A 19,586-nucleotide genomic window follows, 5' to 3' on the forward strand; every position below is an offset into this window, starting at 1 on the left:
TTAGTCATTATGACACAATTCATAACAGATTATTTTACATACAAATATCTTACATTTAGGCTGTTGCAATTTTAACACATTTTAGTTCTTACAATGATGTGTCTGTGCAAAATCTATCTGTAATACCTCACTAGCCATTTTGACTATATTAGTTGTGTGTTCTTATTTGTGACAATGGAACATGGAACATTTATTTATTGTAATATAAAAAACAATAAAACTTATAGGCTAGTATTTTAATCACAAAAAAGCTTTATTGTGATATTTTCTTACAAAAATAGCCTCTTTGTAAATAACCTTTCCATACTGTAAAATTTGTTTTTATTAACTGATAAAGTACTTGATAAAAAAAAACAGTATAAAAATTATGAAGTACAAAATCAAGTCCTGAGATTAATGCGTTTGTTGATATAAATTAAGATTTTTTAATGTTACTGTAAAATGGAAAACTTTCACGTGCTTGTTGCTGTAGTATTTTACAGAGTTTATCTGTGGCACTGTAGGTGTCTGGCAACAGGTATTTAGTTTGTCAAGTTTTAACATTATGTGCGTTTTGTATATCTTAAAAAAATAAAATTAATTAAATAAAAAAAAATTCAGATGAGCTGTTTGCCACATAGCATAAAATCTGTAAAAACAATAAAATAAAATAAAATAAACATCCAAATACTCACATATAAAAAGTACTTTGTTGTAATCATTTCATTAGAGGAGCAGCAGTCCAAGACCATTTATAAACAGTCAAGTTAAGTTTGAACATTCTGGTCAGTTTGTGTGGCCTCTGCATCACATGTTTGTTCTAAAGCTACATTCTCCTGAGAAATATTGTTAGTGCTAGCATCCTTTATATATTTGGCTCTCTGTTGCGTGGAATCTGAGCATTTTGAATTTCTTCTTTTGCAAATTAATCCTCTTTTTGCAGGTCGTACTAAAGCCAGGAATATAACACTTAAAGCCATTCCAGCTGCACAGGAGTAGAAAGCTGATCCATAGCTGCCAGTGACATCCACCAGGACACCTGCAATTAAGAAGGCACAATGTATTATACTTTCTTGAAACGTATGTAAGCCTTTTGCATGTATCTAGTATGATTCTTACCTCCAAGTGGGGGACCAGCCAATCCAGCAAAACTATGCATGAAGACATATACTCCAGCAGCTGCAGACATGCGTTCTATTCCCACAACATCATCTTCTGCTAATAAGGGGATGTGAGTACATGCAACAGTCCCCATGAAAAAGCCATACAATGCACAGCACACAGCCAGGCCATAGAACTCCCTCACCAAAGTGAATCCAACCAGATCTGCTGTCATTATAACTATACAGACCAGTAGCACGAGCAACTTCTTCTTCAACAAGCAGGGTCTGGTCAAGATCCAGCCAATGGAGAAACGACCCAGAATTTCCGCCACTGCCATTATGGAGAGCATGTAGGTTGCACGGTCCCGTTCCACGCCCCAACTTACGCTAAGCTCTATTATGTAAAGTTGTGGAGCAAAAAAGCCAAGTGTTGCAAACAGTCCAAATAGAGAGTAGAAGATGAAGCTGTGTTCTTTGAGGATGGAGAAATCTAAAAGTTTGGATTTCTTGACAGTGAGGTTTTCACTGTTTGGTGGCACCTGATCTTCAATGTCTTTGTTTTGTGTCTCCTTGCATTTATTTCCCGTACTTTTCTCTAATAAAGTCTTGACCTCAGGGCTGCTGATATCGGTGTCCTTCAAAGATTGAATACCAGAGTCTCCAGTTAGTTCATTCTCCTGGCTGTAAGAGAGTTTATGTTTCACAGAATCCTCTTCGTTCATCTCTTCTGGTAAGGATTTAGTGTTTTCTGTTTCTGTTTCCTTTTTGACATTCGGATCAATGATGATTCGCCGCAGCATGGCACCACATATAATAATAGTGCCTTGCAAACCCCCCATCACTGCCATAGTGTGCCTCCAGCCAATTTTATCCTTCAGTGCAGAAAAACCTGTAGGTAAGAAGATTATGTTCAAATGCTGACAAAATTAAAATGTATAACAAAAAATACAAAATATGCAAAAGATTCAGAATAGTAGTTCAAAGGCTTGCTATGATGTTGATGTTTAACTTACCTGGTGCCAAGGCAAACATGGCCAGTGACTCCCCAGTGGAAGCTAAAGCAGTGACCAAAGATCGTTGGCGGTTAAAGTATTGGGATAAGATGGTCACAGTGGGTAAGAATGTCAGGCAGTAACCAAAGCCTAAAACAAAATGTAACTGAAGTTCACAGTATGCCATCCATAATTATATGATTAATAGATAATAGAATGGTACCTGCAACTAGTCCATATGTGAGGTACATTTGATTAACAGAGGTGGTAAAGCTGGTTGCTATAGTTCCAGATGATATTAGTAATCCTCCGAGCATAACAACGGGTTGGAACCCAAAACGAGTTGTCATCACAGATGAGAGAGGACCTACATTTTGAACAGTAACAGTAATAATTGTACTGACTAATTTTCTTGTCTGTTTTGTGCTGTTGAGCAAAGTACTGCTTACCATTAAAGGTCATGACAAATACACATATAGAAACAATCCAGGATACTCTGCTATTGGTCTCTCCAAACTCTTCCATCAGATCCTGGAGGAAGATGCCAAAACTCTTGATGATGCCATATGTGAACATCTCCACCACAAAAAAGGCCACAGCCACCACCCAGCCCCAGCCCCCATCAGGGGGCGCGGGGTACACATTAGGTCCCAAAAACGACAGTGGTTTCATCCTAAACATGGCCATATTCTGCAAAAGAGAGAAGATTTTCATTCACTGATTTGGTCCTGGCTTGAGCCCAGTTTAGTCCTGATGTAGACTTCATTTGGTTCTGCTCTAGTTTAAGTGTAATGCGCATCTAATCCAGTTAATTTCTCATGTTAGTCTCAAATTAGACCCAGTTTTGACGTGGTTTATGTGCAAGTGTGACTGCAGCCTTAGCGAGGACGGCCACACAGCTCCAGCAGGACGTGTGCGCGCGGCTCTGGCTCTGTGTTTGTCAATGGGAAAGCCGATCCAACTTGGCGCGTTTATGATAATTTGTGATTATGTATGTTTTGATTTGTGTTATTTTAATGTCTTTCTTATTCTGTAAAGCACTTTGTCAAATTTCAAAACACAAATTAACAGTCTTTCTAAACCTGGGATCCTTCAAACAATGCATAACCACCCATAATACGTTGTGCTGATGGTAAATGCATGATTTCTGTGTATCTTGACGGGGATACGCGCCCGACGCTTGCGTCAAGCGACGTAAACAGGCTGAATTCTCATTTTTGAAATCTACGCGCGCACAATGCGCTCTCTGAAACATACGCGTCCAAAACATGCAGTTTTTACGCTCGCGTGGGCGCGCGCAGTGTGTGTTAGACCTTATTGATCCACGAGGAAAACTGTCTGGACACAGCACCTCACACGTTACAATGTAATAACAAAGTTCAGTTAGACCTATCTACATAGTCGCAAATTTGTATCTTATTGAGACAAATACATTATTTGAGCCATTATTCCATTACTTCCACTTATTTACTATGTAATTTAACAATCTAAACAAGGCATAAAATATTTATACTTGTCCAGCCCAGAGCCTGACGCAACACATGCGCCGCCAATGAGACTGCGTGTCCCGTGATGTAGAGAGAACCCCGGACATATCAAAGTGTTCGCTCCAAACAACGTTCTACTCACCTTTTAAACTCCGAGGAGGACTTTTTTTCGACGGACAGCAGCTGTTACCTTCACGATGGTTTGTTTGTAACAAAAATACAATGGCACGTGTTTAGAAACGCACGGTCCTTTATAGTATTTGCGTGTGCGCATCCTGTGCCAGACGCCTCAGAGCCGACTATTCTGCCGCATGGTAAATAAGCTCCTCCCGCGGCGTGAGGGGGGTAGAAGGGTTAACAGATCTGGTTACAGCCAGTTTCTTTCCTCGCCTCCTCATAGGTGTTTGTGTCAAAGAACCATTGGTTTGAGCAGTTCCAGACTTTACTTCAGTGTTTTAGTTCACCTACATCTTCAATGTGCTGAAAGTTTTGTCATGTTTTGTTTCTTTTGTAACAGTTCCTTGTTTGTTCCAAAGCAGGATTATGTATCGAGGCCTACCCTTGAGCCTAACACTGACTGTAGACTATTATTAGTGAGGCTTTATTAAAACTACTGAAGGTACTGACAGCATGATGGACGTCAGCCTTGTTTTTTGTTTTAGGGAGGCTACTGATCATCCCAGTTAATCTTGATCTACAAGAACACCCAGAGAAACACAAAGTTAAACGTGGCCTAAGCAACGTGTCACAACATTTGTTTATTTGCTTATTATGGGCTATTAAAGTGATTGAAAACATTAAATAACGTTATATTTTCTTTTCATAGTTCCATGTGTGTTCTAAGTGTGATTGTTTTGTTTGTTTACCTTTCAGGCTTTGGATTGATTGACTTAAAATGGCAGAGATTTTTACCACAGTTTTTCTGTCCTGTGTACTACTATGTGTTCTCCTAAGACAGCTAGTGCTCCAAAACACTGCTACTAAAAAAACTAACTTCATCATAATATTAGCAGATGATATAGGCTGGGGTGATCTTGATGCAAATTTAAGTCCTGAGGTCAGAAGGAATAACACACCTTACCTAAACCTGATGGCCCAGCAGGGACTCAGGTGGGATATCCTAGCAGTATGATGCCAATAATCATTTTAAACTGTATTACTAGTATCATTTTTTCAGATTCACAGACTTTCACTCTCCAGCCTCCACCTGTTCACCATCTCGAGCGGCCATCTTAACTGGGCGCTATGGCCTGAGAAATGGTGTGACCCACAACTTTGGGGTGAACTCTGTAGCAGGTCTACCCTTGTCTGAGGTCACCTTTCCCCAGTTACTCCAAGCAGCTGGATACTACACAGCTATGATTGGCAAGTGGCATCTGGGACACAACGGACCCTACAGCCCTACCAACAGAGGTTTGTGGACAACTACTACAAAAAATGCCTTGGCTTGACATAGAAAAGAAAGCTGGAATCATTGTAGTATCTTATATTGCAAAAAGGCAGAGTTGTTAATGGCTGTAGTGGACATTACTTGGCTTTTCCATTTTCAGAGTGTGTGAGTGGGTCCGAAAGCATCGCCACAGGGACCAGACAAAACACCCTCCCTGTGGTTGTGTCTTTGGGATGACTGTGTCCCGTGACTTTTAACATCCAGCTGACTCAACAGCAATGTTCCCTCTAATTTTTCACGAGTCTGAGCAAACACACAAACTCCCTGAGCGGTCCCATGGACTGTGAGCAACATCAGATGTGTGCACTGTGGTCATGCTGCATCGCATCCATCCAAGTTAAATGGTTTATTAAAAGAATCAAATTACCACATTTACATTTCTGTTATAAGACTTTTAATTAAGTGCTTTGGCCACTTATACAATGAATATATCATATAAAAACACAATATATAATGTGTATTTGTATATAAAATATATTCAAAACAAGTGGTATGGGTCGAAATAAATATATATTTACAAACCACACACTGCAAACAGTGAACAAACACACTGGGAACCTAAAATACACTGTACATGTGACAGTGTGTCATTCTGTGACAGAGGTTGGTGGATCGAGTCCCGCTCGGACCAACTTCTGTCATTGTGTCCTTGGATCTGTCATTGTGTCCTTAGGCAAGACAACTCGCCCAAGTGGTGTGTGCGTGATGATTGGTGGTGGTCGGAGGGGGGGCGCAGATTGGCATTAGCTAACGCTAATGATTACACATAATACACATTTGACCCACAATTAAGTCAATAGCAGAATAAACCACGCTCACCGATCAGGAACAGCATCCAGTCCATCAGCACATCAGGTCCTCTGCTCCTGAGTCCATCATTAGATCTTCTCTCGGTTCCATGAACCGCTCCGGGTCCGAGATGCCTCTAGTTTAACTTGTACAAACATCCACAGTGTCCTCGGTCGCGTACTTCCTTTGTTTTGTCCGTTTCGTCATGTTTAAAACGCAAAACTGCTGCAAAACAGTGCGTAAAATTACGCAATTACGCGCGGATTTTTGCCCGAGGGCGGGCCGTCGGAACATTAAGGGGTTAAACACTTCGAATCTTCACTCCTCGTCGGCCTCGTCGGCTAAAACTCTGGTAGCGGCGCATGAGGAGCCTGTCAATGACGTTAATAAGATGCACAATGCTTATGTGAATCACATAATTGTCTGGAGCAGCTCGTCGCCGGTCACACTCACTGACTCACACTGAAAAATAGCGCAGAATGAATTGTTGTGTGTTCATTTTATATTCAACTCCGGTTCGATATTTTTGTGCGCAGCGCAGATTTTCTGTGCGCGGAGACCATTTCACCAGTGCGCAATTACGCACGCGCGCAATTTGGAGGGAACAGTGCTCAACAGTAACTCCAGTCCAATCAAAATCTGGCATTAGAAATTTAGTTACATAAATACAGACCATCTGAACATGAAACATTTTTTCATTACAGTCATAATTTGAAATATTTGGTCCGTGTTGTACACCCCAGAATTACTGGATTATGATGATGTATGATTACAATAATGGCATACCCAAATCAGCTCAAGTAAAAGGTGCAACACCTAACCTTTCTGATTGGGGTCCACAATCTGCTTCTCTTCATGGAGATGATAAGTCTTGCCTGGAATGTTCCACAGTATTGGATTAAATCTTTCTATCTTGCATTTATTAAATTACAAGAACTTTTATGGTTACAGAACATGTAAACATGCACTGATCTGATCACCTTCTTAAAAAAAAACAAAAAAACAAACAAACAAAAAAACAAAAAACAACAATTTAATAAGCAATTCTGGTTTTGGTTTAAGTCATTCTTAAATATGATTTTCTGATCTAATACCTCCACCTCAAAAGGAATTAAAACAACTTAAAATAGCACCATCAAAGGAAAATGAGTGACCATTTTGGCATAATAATCTCACAGTACCCTATTTGAAACTGAATACATTTTTTGGCTATGGATCTATTCATTAAATATAAATGTCTCCTTGCTTTTGACAGGGTTCACCAACTATTTAGGCATACCGTACAGCAATGACATGGGCTGCACAGACACACCTGGATATGATCTACCACAGTGTCCTCCCTGTGACTCACGAGGGCCAAAGGGTAACAGGTACGAACCAATTAGCAATAGTTCAGCATGATACTGGGGTGACACCGGTAGTGTTATTTTTATTTTTCTGGTTTTCACAGTGATATTTGCTATCCACATACTTATATTTTATTGTTGCCATATGGATATTCAGTTTGATGTTGCAGCTCAGAGAGTAATCATACATTAGGAATTAATGTTACGATACAAAAATTTCAAACTCAATTTTAATACTAAGAAATAGACTCGATACTCAAAACTGATTTCAATGCCACAGTGATAATAAAAAAACACTCTTTTTACGACAATAGAATGGGATTTTTATCATAGTATTTTCTTTTATATTATCATGGTTGTTATATCTATGTAATCTGTCAGTGGTCCAGGTAGTTTCCATACTGGTCCATGGGTGTGTACTAGTCTATGTGTCTTATACTTGTTCTGATACAGCTCAAAATCATCCTAAAGATATTCAGTTCATTTCTGTTCTGTGGATGGGACTTTTTTAGTATCAATACCTGCTCAAATGAGTATCTAGTTTCAATACTAGTTTTAGTTTTGTTTAATATCTGATTTTTGATACTTTGACAACCCTATTATTGTTCAATTAAAAGTCATATATTTATTTTATATTTTTATTACACATGTTCTCTGTACATAGCCATTTATAGCAATTGGCCCTTGTGTAACTGGTGAGATTTATAGTTTTTCATTTTGTAATTATTTTTCCTTCCAAATGATAACATTTTTGACCCCTTGAACATTGACAAAAAGTCTCACATGGGGTTATAAGAACGATCAGCCCGACAAAAATAGGAATTGCAAGAATGTCCGACACTCACTGACTCAACAGCGCCGCCTAGAAGTGGACCCCTATGGGCGAGGAGACGGGCAAATGTTGGCATAGGCTAACAAAATTTAGAGCAGTGATAGAGGTCCATGAGACAAGTCTAATGGAAGTACTGTATGATAAAATCTTATTCTTATTATAATTCTTATTAAAGATCCATGACTGCTCTATGATGAACCGGAAGTCGGATTAGATATTGGATTGAAATTTCTCACCAGTTTGATAGCATTTTAACTCTTTTTTGATCAAAATGAGCTCAGATTTAGCATACCCTATGAAGAGACTTGTAATTTATCCACAAAATTTGTGTCATCTATACACTGGCTGACACTGAATAAATTCATAATTCACACTTAATGCTCAGTGCCACCAATAGGACTGGGGATAAAAAAAATGTAATTTGACAGAAATTGCTCAGATTTTGCAGAAAATTTCCATCCAAGCCGCCTATTCAAAGTGAATGGCTCTGTGACTCAAATCAGGCCATGGCGAAGAAAAGACCACCAAACATGAACCAAAACACACCGTCATTGGCGAGTGCAACCGCTTAGTCAAAAATTAAGTCTCAGTATTTTACATGGTACACACAAAATGACTCAACAGCGCCACCTAGAAGTGGACCCCTATGGCAGGGAAGACAGGTAAATTTTAGTGTAGGCTGACAGTGAAAGAGCTCCAAAACCAAGCCAAAAAATAAATTGGCACTGTCCTATGATGGAAGTCAGAAGTCAGCCATATTTGATTTAAATTTTGTCACCATTTTGACTGCGTTTTTTTTTTTTGTTTTTTTTTAATAAAACCTATCTAGTCCTAGGTTTTGGGTCAAGTGAGGTCAGATTTGACATAGAGACCTTGTAATTTAAAAATGTATCAACTTGTTGGGATATTTCTTACCATTTGCCTAAAGTATGCCAGCAAAAAACACCTTCATTTCCTGTTTCTCCGATGATTTCTCACAGCCACAGGGGATTGGCCGAAAGAGCTCAAAATGTAATCACTGGTGCAGAATCCACACATGAATAGAGAAAAGAAAAAAACACATGGCCACTGGACACTATAGCTTCAACTATACTAAACATTAGGGTGACAGTGGCTGAGTGGTTAGAGCTTTGGTCCCCCAACCCGAAGGTTGTGTGTGCATGAATGATTGGTGGTGATTGGAGGGGTCGATGGCGCATCCTTGCTTCCGTCAGTCTGCCCCAGGGCAGCTGTGGCTACAATAGTAGCTTACCATCACCAAGTGTGTAAATGAATCTAGTGCTTTGAGAGGCTTTGACAATTACAAGTGTAAGGTCTTCTTCTTCTTCTTATTATTATTATTATTATTAAAAATACAACACTGTCCAATTGGCATGAAACTTGGGAAAATAATTGTAAGCCTCAAAACATGTAAATGAATGAATGTCTACCATTCAGATCTGTTACGAACCGTTTCCTAGGGGAAAAAAGGAAGGCAACAGAAGATAGTATAATAAAATAAGTAGCCTTTATGTAGAGAAATGAAGGGCATTTAACAACTTAGAATTTCAATACCAAAAAAACAAAGTCAACAAAGGGAGGCTCTAAGAGTAAAGTACAAAGTCAAATCAAATGGCATGCTGATTCACAGACAGAATCTGGCAGCCAGGAGTAACAGGGGGCGAGTCCTTTTGAATCTGGAGCAGCCACAGGTGGAGGGCGACGATTGGCTGAGCCTTGATTGTCCCTCCAATCGCACGTAGAGTAGGTTGTCAATCAACGCCAGCTGCGGGGCATACTGGGCGGGGCCGAGAGGAAGAGAGAGAAAAAAAAGAGGCACAGGGTAGGAGGAGCTGGAGGCCAGGGGCCGTAACAAGATCCTATATAACTAAAAATACTTAATGTTATGTAAAATTGACACAAACATTTTTTAGGCAACTCCAATCAGAAAAGTCAATTACACCATAGCTGTATGCACAAGGTTGGTGGTTCAAATTCATGGACCCACCAGTATAAAGCAACTGGACTATATCATGAAGGTGGGCAAATAGTGGCATGGGAGGTGGTCAGGAAGGGAGAATGCCATGCTGGGGCAGTCATGATTCAGAGGCAATTGCATTTCAGGGCAGTTGCGATGCAGGGGAGGTTGCGAGTCCATGGCTAGGGCCATCATTGCCACTTGCAGATTTAATTGAGTAATTTGTTGTTGCTTTAGTTCACAAGTGTTATTTTACTGCTAATAAGATCTAATAATAACCAAACCATGCCTAGGAGTTCATCCAATACTTACTCTTAATTTGCATAAGGAGTACAAAGATTTCTGTTTTGATTATGCAATTGTGTTGGAATTTTCTCAGACTCCTGGGAAGTGAACGGAGAGGCTGTTACTCCAAAGTGGGGCTTCCTCTGATGAAAAACAACAGCATCGTGGAACAGCCCCTTGACCTCTGGACACTCACAGAAACATACAAGTCGACTGCACTAAGTATTATACATTATGCAAGGTACAATTCAAACATTAGCCTCTAGTTTATTGCCCATGTAACTCAGTTGTTTTCCTTTGAGACTTCTTTGGCCTACAGTGGTATTGCTGTGGTAAAGCTGGTGAGTGTGTGGTGACAGTAGGACGGCAGTTGTCTGGGAGCAGCTGCCCTCACTGAAAAGCACTCTTGATGAGTCACATGCACAGGCCAAACAACATAGAAACCCTGGTGTAGGAGTAACATTAGTACTTTGATCCTGTCTTTGACTTTTTGGTATAAGTAATTTAAGTAATGTACCTTTTAACTTTATGTTAATGAGATATATATATAAGACCCACTAGTTTCTATTCTTTGGTTACAGGCAAATGATTCCTTCCTGATTTGAAAATTGTTATGAGGATCACTTCATGACACTGTTTTGATTTGAGGACCGTTGCCATATCTTGAAACCATGAACAGGCTGCTGAATATATATAGTATTTGTTGTCTTAATCCAGAATTTTGAACCATGACTCAAGATCCATGTTTCATAATTAACTTAAAGCCCTGCCCACTTCAATAGTGAATCATTGCAAACAAACAAGTTTCTGATGTAGTCAACAGTTGTTTCCAAATGATTCTTATCCAATACATATCTGATTGCATATAATTGGCTGTCTCTGGCAGCGGCCTCATTACTTTGCTTTTAAAGTACATTTTCTCTTGTAGAGTGTGACCTGTAGGTCATTTATATATTTTAGGCATTTTATATTGAACTCAACTTATGTAGTATTCAAATATATTAGCTTAAAATTAGTAATGGCAGTCAAAAATTATCCACAAGCATATGTAAATATTCACAGTTGCTAATGGGTGTTGCTGTTACCATCAGCTTTTTAAAATTAACTCTTGAACTGTATCACTAGGTGTATAGGACCTTTATAATAGAAAAGTTGTTAATGCCTGGTGATCTGAATACAAACTTATACACTTTACACTTTTTTTTTTTTTTTTTTTAAACAATTTTAATATTTAATTCAAGATCATTTGATGTCTTCATAGGCAGAATGGACAGCCCTATCTGCTGTTTTTAGCTTTGGCACACATGCACGTTCCACTGGCCCCACGCCTCAGTCCCCCCTTGAGTTCTGACCATTCAGTGTACACCGCTAGTCTGCAGGAGATGGACAGCCTGATAGGGGCACTAAAGAGTGCTGTGGAGGGTTCAGACACCCTAATTTGGTTTACAGGTTTGTCAGCACTCACATTGTCTTATTCTTGTCATTACATGTAAAAGTAAGCATGATTGTTACTTTAGGCGACAATGGGCCTTGGGAACAGAAGTGTCAGTATGCCGGGAGTGTGGGACCATTCAGAGGGAAGTGGCAGGTTAACAAAGGTGCGGATTTGATTTAATTAAGACTCCCAACTCCTAACAGTCAAATCATGTTTAGTTACAGTTTTCAATTATTTGTATAGGTGGAGGTTCAGCCAAGCGGACTACTTGGGAAGGAGGCCATAGGGTCCCAACCGTGGCTTACTGGCCTGACAAGATTCCTCCAAATACTACCAGCTCTGCCGTACTGAGGTATTTCTTGTTTTACATTTCATAAAAAATATACAGTGTGAACTTGGTCTGCTGTATATCGCAAAAATATCGCAATATTGGCTGATGGAATAATTGTTATCGCAAAAAAAATTATATATCGCAACAAAAAAAGTCCTCAATTTTACAGAAATTGAATAGAAAGGCGGAATTGAATCATGATTTTCTTTACTTGGGTCAGTCATGGTTTAGTCTGTTATGTTTTTATTTTAATATTTATTTAAGTCTAATAAATGAAGGCATGCACATTTTTTGTATTGTGCCAAAAAGTAGACTATATTAAAACTACAATAAATTCTTCCTTCTGCTTCTTGCAGTGCTTCTTTTTGTCATATTGTGCAGCTCTAGTGTCAGTATATTAAAAGAATATATTAAATACATTTTTAGTGGCATGGATATTTTCTCCACTGTTCTGGCTCTGGCTGGAGTGATGCCTCCCTCAGACAGACGTTACGATGGGGTCGATGCCACTGATATCCTCTTGAAAGGGGGACAGACCAGCCGTGAAGTAAGTGTTCAGTGATGCCAGTTATATGTAATCTATTTGTTCTTTCTTCTATTTTTATCTCTTTAACATTATGCATTTGTTTTTCTTTAGTTCTTGTTCCACCCAAACAGTGGTGCAGCAGGCCAGTATGGAGATCTGCAAACTGCTCGCTGTGGAAAATACAAAGCTTTTTATATTACAGGCATGTCTCTAAATAGCTGTTTCTATATGTGTTAAGTGATTGTGTTCATGTTATCTGGACCAGTGTTTCTTATACACACTCACAGCATGGTGCTTGTTTTACCTGTACATGGAGGTATGCTGACTTAAGGTCAACGTCAATGCTGAGTGTAGTTTCTTTTGCCTGTTGTTTCTTTACATACCCTGACCTATGCAGAGCTGTTAAATATATGTTATATATCCATGGCCACCAAAATGTTAATACATTTAATGATATTTTTCATGTCCTTTGACAAAAATGTTTCAACAAAAAGTAAAACATTTTGAAGATTTATTTATAATATAATCTATGTTTACAGGGGCAGCAGAAGCATGTGGTGGGTCAACAGGAAGTGAAGAGCTCCATGACCCCCCTTTAATATTTGACCTGGAAGCAGATGAAGCAGAGGAAAGCCCATTGGATCCCCAGACGCCAGAATATCGTGAGGTGGCAGACAGGATTGCCCGTGGGAGAGAGGAGCTGCTCTGGGACATAGCCACTGACAGATCTGTGTCTGCAGCAGACTACAGCATAGACAGTAAGGCCGCACCCTGCTGCGACCCCACACAGCCTGTCTGTCGCTGTCGCACAAGAGGCTTGTCTGTGTAACTAAATATTGATTTGAGAACTGGACACAGTGGAGCTCAAAGTCCAAATGTGGTCAGACATTTATCAACAGAGTAAAGAAAGTGTTATTTCAAAAGTGTCAAAACTATTGGAATGGTCATATTCTGCAAGTGTTGTGAAGATTTTGAGTCACCAAGACTCACACAGTCACAATTAAACCAATGTAATTTTTAACTGGTAAGCATTGTTTTATCTCTAAAATATGCAAAAACAGTATGTCCTTGCATGTACTCCTTGTGGTCTGCAGAGAGCAAATGAATGGGAGAATAAGGAGCTGAATGTTTACAGATAAAGCTACTTGCAGTTTAATATACACAGTCACTGTAAAAAAGACAGACTACATTGACTTTCTTGTCAGTTTAATAAGTTCTATTGTACATGTAGTTATGGAACGATTTAAGCAGTTTAAAGATGTTCAACAGTGCCACCCATTGGCAGCTTCGATGTATTACCATATGATCCATTACAATAGTACCATATGTAAATAAACACTATACTATATATACAACATACCTTAGAAAAATCATTTAAAATATATAATTACACATGGTTGTATTGATGCTCAATGCATAATGGTTTAAAAATATCAGCATGTTACATATTTACGATGTTGCTGAAATGCATTAACCTTTTTAGTTTCCTTAGAGATTCCTTACACGAGCTGACTCTGCAGAACAGCCACACCTAATGCTACAGTAATTGATACTGCTGCATCTGCAAGTCACTTAATACTTACTGCATCATTTTAAATAGTGTAACACACAAACTTGTTCTCCTTTGACTATTTCCTTACATCTGTGACACCTGTAATGCCCACTGTGTAGAGCCCATTTGGTGAGGCCTACAAAATTATAGCTTTCAAGGTGCTTGTTCTTCACATTCTTTCAAGTTTCTTTTAAGCTGCTATCTCATTGGTTTAAACAGTATGGCAATAGTTGTTTTTTCCCAGTTGCTCTTTTAGACAAACCAAAGTGAATGTATTAAGATGGCAGTTAATGTAGAAATAATAACACTGTTGTATTATGGTAAAATGAATGTACTCAGAAATGTTTAGACTTAAATTTTTGTGTTTTTTCCCTTTTCTTTTCAAAAGTGAATAGGGGGATGAAACACCGGAAGGGGGATGTGTGAAATGGACTTCAGGAATATTTCTGTCCATTGCTTTATACAAGTTAGTATGCAGGGAGTGAGGAGGGGAAAGGTGAAGTATTTTGGTCAGTTACTCTGATTACCAACTGGTGGGAATTCATTTTCATCATCCAGGCGGACAGGACTCTCTGCAAACTCGTGCTCCGGGATGACTTCTCCTTTCTGTGCTCCACCTTCTTCAGAATATCCTGGAACAAAACAGTCGCCAATTTTGTCACGTTTGTTGTACTGTACTGGTACAACAAAACATTATTGATAAGTTTATGCATTAATCTGTACCCATAAGCGTAGTGGAGGAAGGTGGTGTTGATGGTAGAGCCACAGTAGCAGCATATGACTGACTGGGTGGTTGAGGTGTGATGTCTTCTGTTTTTTCTTCTTCTTTTTTCTCCTCTAGCAGTTCATCTTCGCCCTCAAACAGCCTTCAGAAAAAGATAAATGTTAAAAATTATATTGATTTAAACCATTCTGATTAAATCATGTTGTCAGTTTTTCTTTTTTTTTTTCTTTTTTACACCTGTGTTTTTGGACCAGAACACACTCGCCCCCATCCTGCGGGTCTACATTGTAAATATACAAAAACCCATCAGATGAAGCCACCAAGAGACGAGGGAGCTTTTGAATCCTGAAAAAACAACAAACAATGACGTAATATTAATAATTACACACAGGTTTTATGGTGTTTTTTATGTTTTCTTTACAATGCCAGTGCACAGATGTTCTTCAGGCCAAACATGTTGAGTCGCACAGTGGCAAAGGCTCTGTCCTGGTGCATCATGTCTGATACTTGACTGGGTAAGTAGGTACTGGCTGCTGTGAACATCTTTCCCACATATGCAGACCATGTGGGCGACTCCTCATCTTCCCTAGAATATAACATGGATCACAATATTTTCACTTTGCTTCACTTTCAAGTATTAGCAGCTCTTTTTTGATTACCTAGGGCTGTGTTGCTCCAGCTTAAATATATGCACAGTCTCTGTATTACTGGAGGCACACAGAAACTGTCCATCTGCACTGAAGGACAGTGAACTAATGCTGACATATCTGACAAAAGAAAAGCAGACATTTTAGACTATGAAATAGCAGCAGTACCAGTGACCTAGTACAGTTATAACTTGTTAAGGTTTTATTTAGCACATCATCCTATGTATGGTAACACAATTCTACACATCTTTCCTTTCAGTTTGTCCCATCTCATCTCAACATATCATTTTATGTGTGTATAACTTTACACTAGAAGTCCACACTGACACAACCTTCTCCTTTTCACCAGCAAAAAGTATGCCATCTAGCATACGTTATAATACTGTATTACGTCCTATTTATGTGATTTCTTGTTTGTGCCAAATTCCAACCTTTTCATCCCTCTTCTAAATTCAAAGAGCTTATCTCCCTCTGGAATGCTGAAGACTCTGATGACAGTGCCCTGGGAGGATCACAGTACAAACATGTCAGACAGGTGGACCAAACAGAATGCAGTATATGTACAGTTTATGAACACACTTTTTCTGAGGCACTGGCCAGTTTACTGCCCGATGCGTTGAATGTTAGTGCTGCCAGTGGACTGTCATGAGCCTGTATCAGGGTCACTGTGCTCTGACGGAACAAACTGCATTAAAAACAGGACTGACATGTCGTTTTTTGTCTTTGAAGCTGTTAATGTCTTACCAAGCTGTTGGCATCATAGACAGTGATTTCTCCAATGGTGGCACTCCCAGGATATGCCAGGTACGAGTTACTGTGGTTCACAGAGAGTGCACACAAACCTAGGATACACAAGTTGGATAAACAATCATGATAATGCTATCTTACATAAATGTACAAACAACTAAATAGAATAAAAGATGGGGTTCCCAACAAGAGAACATTTTGTTTTTCCCCCATAGAGCTGTAAAAGCAGTACCGGTACTTTGTGAGTGTCGGCATCTGGCTGCAAACTGTAAGAACTTGCTTGATTTTGTGTTTTGGGATAAGAACACTCTGACTGTCTAAAAAAATGTGCACAAACCAAAAATCTTCGTACACATCAAAGGTTTTGTGAAAGCTACAATCAAGTTAGAGTTGCAGGTAACGTTTTTTGATAGAACTTTTTAAAGCAAGACATTTTAATAATCTGTTCATGAAATAGTTTGCGCTTGTCTAAACAAAACATGGTATTGTAAGATATAAGTTATTTGAGTTTGCCATAACATTTTTTTTTATTCCACAAATTTACTGAGAGCATCTATACCTGAGGGATTTGTGGGTGTGTTGAGCAGGGTCTTGAGCAGCTTCATGTCTTTGATATTGTGAATGTAGATGGACTCCTCTAAGCAGACCACCAGTCGCTAAGAAAAAACAACTATCAATAGAGGACTGGACCGCCTTAAACCATGAAATATACTTGTGGTTTTTACCTGTCTGTTGAGTCTGACAGAAAGAATGTTGTTGGAGTAGCTGTAGTTACAAATCTCAGTTCCCTTCTTGAAGTGGTAAACATTCATTCGACGTGGCATGGAAAGGCTGACCACCACAACAAGACTGCTTGAGAATAACCGCTCTACTATGTAGACATCTGGGCACTCAACTGACACAAAATGATGAACAGTTTGAAACCTTAATAAGTCTACAGCACATTTCGATAACATGTTAAGGGATTAATTAAGTAATTACTAAGCAAATGTAAATGAGGTTTAGTTATTATGAAGTGCTAACTGACTAAAGAAATTCTTGGTCGACAAAAGACATTTCCTACTGATCGATTAGTCAACTAAAAAAGAAGCGTGGCAAAAGCTCTCAAAATTATTATGCATCTCTATATATCTGACCCAAGATTATACCTGCACAGGAGTTCATGCAAAAACAACTATTTAAAAGAAAAGTACTAGGAAACAACATTTTTAGATAAAGATAGATTAAATTTGTGAAGTATTGATTTATTCTGTCTTTTTACATTTTACAAAAGGCCGAGTGAATGAGTTAAATCTTCAGCTAACTCACCCATACACTAACTCCTATTTTCTGTTGTGATCCCATATAAATCCTTATAATATAAATACAATTACTGGTCTATTAATAAAAATCTTGGCTGATTTTTATTGCCAATTAATCAACTTAACCAAAGGACTACAATCCTAAGTGTTGTTGCGTATATATTTCTTGTCTGTATACTTTTCCATAACAAAAAGGGCTACCTGACAAAGAATGTGGTTGAGGAAACCAAATTAGAAATAAGATCTCTCCCTCATAAACACAAGATAGGTCACTAAAGCTAGTTTGGGTTCACTGTGGAGATAAGCAAACATGTTTTGGCCTTTCTGACAATGGCTGACTAAGGTGAACATGACCACAGTACTTAATAACATCAATGCCAAGTAATGCCATAATATGTTGTATGATAAACAGAAAATGTTGTAATGAAAATACAGGTCCAATCTTACCCCCTTCATGGATACAGTCCAGCTTGTCAACAGATGTTACGGAGAAGAGCCGATATCCAGTCTTAGTGCCCATTGACAGAGATCTACACAAAACAAAGTCATTTTACATAGGTGCTCTAATAAGCCCTTTAAAGGCAAACCAAGCAAATAAAGTTTTACCTGTATGGCCTGCAAAATATAATAATTGCAGATGTATGATAATGTAATGATACCTCAGTAACATAACTTGTTTTTCACTTAGACATACTAGTAATATTCTGTAAACCACAAACTGTTGGGTTACTAAAATGTGGCCTTTAAAAAGACAGAATATTGGCTGTGAGGTCAAATCAGTAAACTACTGATGTTTTACTACTGTTGTACTGACAGATTATAAAGACTTATCATTATCTTGGGTCAGAGAATGTCAGAAAGTCAGAAAAGGTCACTAAAGTAGTAATTATGACATGTCTATATTTACAAAGACTGAATCCTAAAGAACTTTTCTTTGGTATTCTTCTGTGTATGTCGTAGCTGTTGTTTCTCCACCTGCTTAGTTTGTCCAAACCTGTAACTGAAGCGATGGATCCCATTATCTAACCTATGACTAGTAACAACAAGTGAAGCAAAGATTTTTTTTATACCAATGAGGTTAATTATGTATATAGTCTATTAGGAAGGCAATAACAACAGGCCAAAACACCACTGCCTGGGGCATAAACCAGTGTAGCCTAATAAACACAATTTCACAAGTGACAGTATCCTTTTGCATTAATAGCGTATCTTTTTGGACAGATGAAACCAAGCCTACGTGGTGGTGAAATATTATGCAACAGTCAGGTGCATCAGGAAGATTGAGTTCACTGTACTGCTGGGAGCGCCTAGGTCGCTTACGTGGTGTCCTGGTTAAACGAGGCGCAGATGAAGCTTTGCTGGGCATCGGGGCCGTCTGGTGCTTCCTGGCGCTCCATCCCAGCCGCAGATGTCCCTCTCCTCTTGTTGGCCGAGGTCGAAGGCCTTGAGCTCCAGTCGATCCCAGTCGGAACCAGTCTCCCCTCCTCCGCTCCCAGGCTCAAGCGCCACGCTCACACTCTGCTTCGGGAGAGGAATGTCCGGATAGATCTGGGTGGTTCAAGCCAAAGTTTGCCTCTCAGATAGGTACAACTATTCATCAAGGTGTTTCAGATTAGATATGATATCCCATTAACAAGTCTTTATACTTCAACAATGAGATACAGATGTAATTATTGTGTTAGAACTATTCCAGTAGCCCCACAACAAAACAAAAACAGCTGATAGGAGGATGCGTCACGCTGAGGGGACAGCTTATTGGCTTACACTACCATAACAAGCTCTCCCTTTGGTCGCTTTTATTGGCTAATCTGTTTAATGCTTTTTGCTGATTTGCTAGTGCAACAGTCACTCAATTAAGCACCGCCCTTTAAAGGGAAATTTCCTGATTGGCCAATTGTACCTTCAGTCTTGTCACGAGGAAATGTTTTGATAATTTTATTGGCTAAAATTCCTAAAACAAGGTAATGATGAAAGTAATAATGATAAAATAATAATGATAAAAGTAAAATAGTTATGCAGTACTTCTTTTTAATGCACAGTAAATACCATAATGTCAACTTTATAGCAAACAAATAAGAGTAGTTTTTCTGCTAGTTTGTAATA

The 19,586-nt window shown here is 38.9% G+C and overlaps 3 protein-coding genes across 4 annotated transcripts; 1 reads left to right on the forward strand and 2 right to left on the reverse strand.

The window, feature by feature from the left end:
- Window positions 1-43: 43 nt before the first annotated feature.
- LOC117387458 (monocarboxylate transporter 7) lies at window positions 44-3,887 on the reverse strand. 2 transcript variants are annotated; one of them, XM_055229517.1, is made up of 6 exons: window positions 3,704-3,887; window positions 2,524-2,764; window positions 2,298-2,441; window positions 2,096-2,224; window positions 1,099-1,971; window positions 44-1,018 (listed from the first exon to the last, which is right to left on the reverse strand). In XM_055229517.1, the coding sequence occupies exons 2-6, from the start codon at window positions 2,759-2,761 to the stop codon at window positions 747-749; spliced, it is 1,656 nt and encodes a 551-aa protein (XP_055085492.1). In that variant the 5' UTR covers window positions 2,762-2,764; window positions 3,704-3,887; the 3' UTR covers window positions 44-746. The 2 variants fall into 2 exon arrangements, with proteins under 2 accessions (XP_055085492.1, XP_033840862.2); XM_033984971.2 differs by lacking the exon at window positions 3,704-3,887 and having other exon boundaries at window positions 668-1,018; window positions 2,524-2,788.
- On the forward strand, window positions 3,635-13,836 carry arsg (arylsulfatase G). Its single transcript, XM_033984634.2, has 11 exons — window positions 3,635-3,761; window positions 4,435-4,671; window positions 4,739-4,974; window positions 7,056-7,170; window positions 10,315-10,461; window positions 11,482-11,669; window positions 11,738-11,818; window positions 11,899-12,007; window positions 12,413-12,533; window positions 12,624-12,714; window positions 13,052-13,836. The coding sequence occupies exons 2-11, from the start codon at window positions 4,457-4,459 to the stop codon at window positions 13,339-13,341; spliced, it is 1,593 nt and encodes a 530-aa protein (XP_033840525.1). The 5' UTR covers window positions 3,635-3,761; window positions 4,435-4,456; the 3' UTR covers window positions 13,342-13,836.
- Window positions 13,702-19,255, reverse strand: LOC117386807 (WD repeat domain phosphoinositide-interacting protein 1-like). Its single transcript, XM_033984164.2, has 12 exons — window positions 18,804-19,255; window positions 17,931-18,013; window positions 16,908-17,077; window positions 16,742-16,838; window positions 16,180-16,277; window positions 16,015-16,107; window positions 15,867-15,937; window positions 15,448-15,555; window positions 15,210-15,374; window positions 15,026-15,133; window positions 14,788-14,930; window positions 13,702-14,696 (listed from the first exon to the last, which is right to left on the reverse strand). The coding sequence occupies exons 1-12, from the start codon at window positions 18,878-18,880 to the stop codon at window positions 14,575-14,577; spliced, it is 1,335 nt and encodes a 444-aa protein (XP_033840055.1). The 5' UTR covers window positions 18,881-19,255; the 3' UTR covers window positions 13,702-14,574.
- Window positions 19,256-19,586: the final 331 nt, after the last annotated feature.

The sequence above is a fragment of the Periophthalmus magnuspinnatus genome, chromosome 19 (assembly GCF_009829125.3).
Source record: "Periophthalmus magnuspinnatus isolate fPerMag1 chromosome 19, fPerMag1.2.pri, whole genome shotgun sequence".
Classification (NCBI taxonomy): Eukaryota; Metazoa; Chordata; class Actinopteri; order Gobiiformes; family Gobiidae; genus Periophthalmus; species Periophthalmus magnuspinnatus.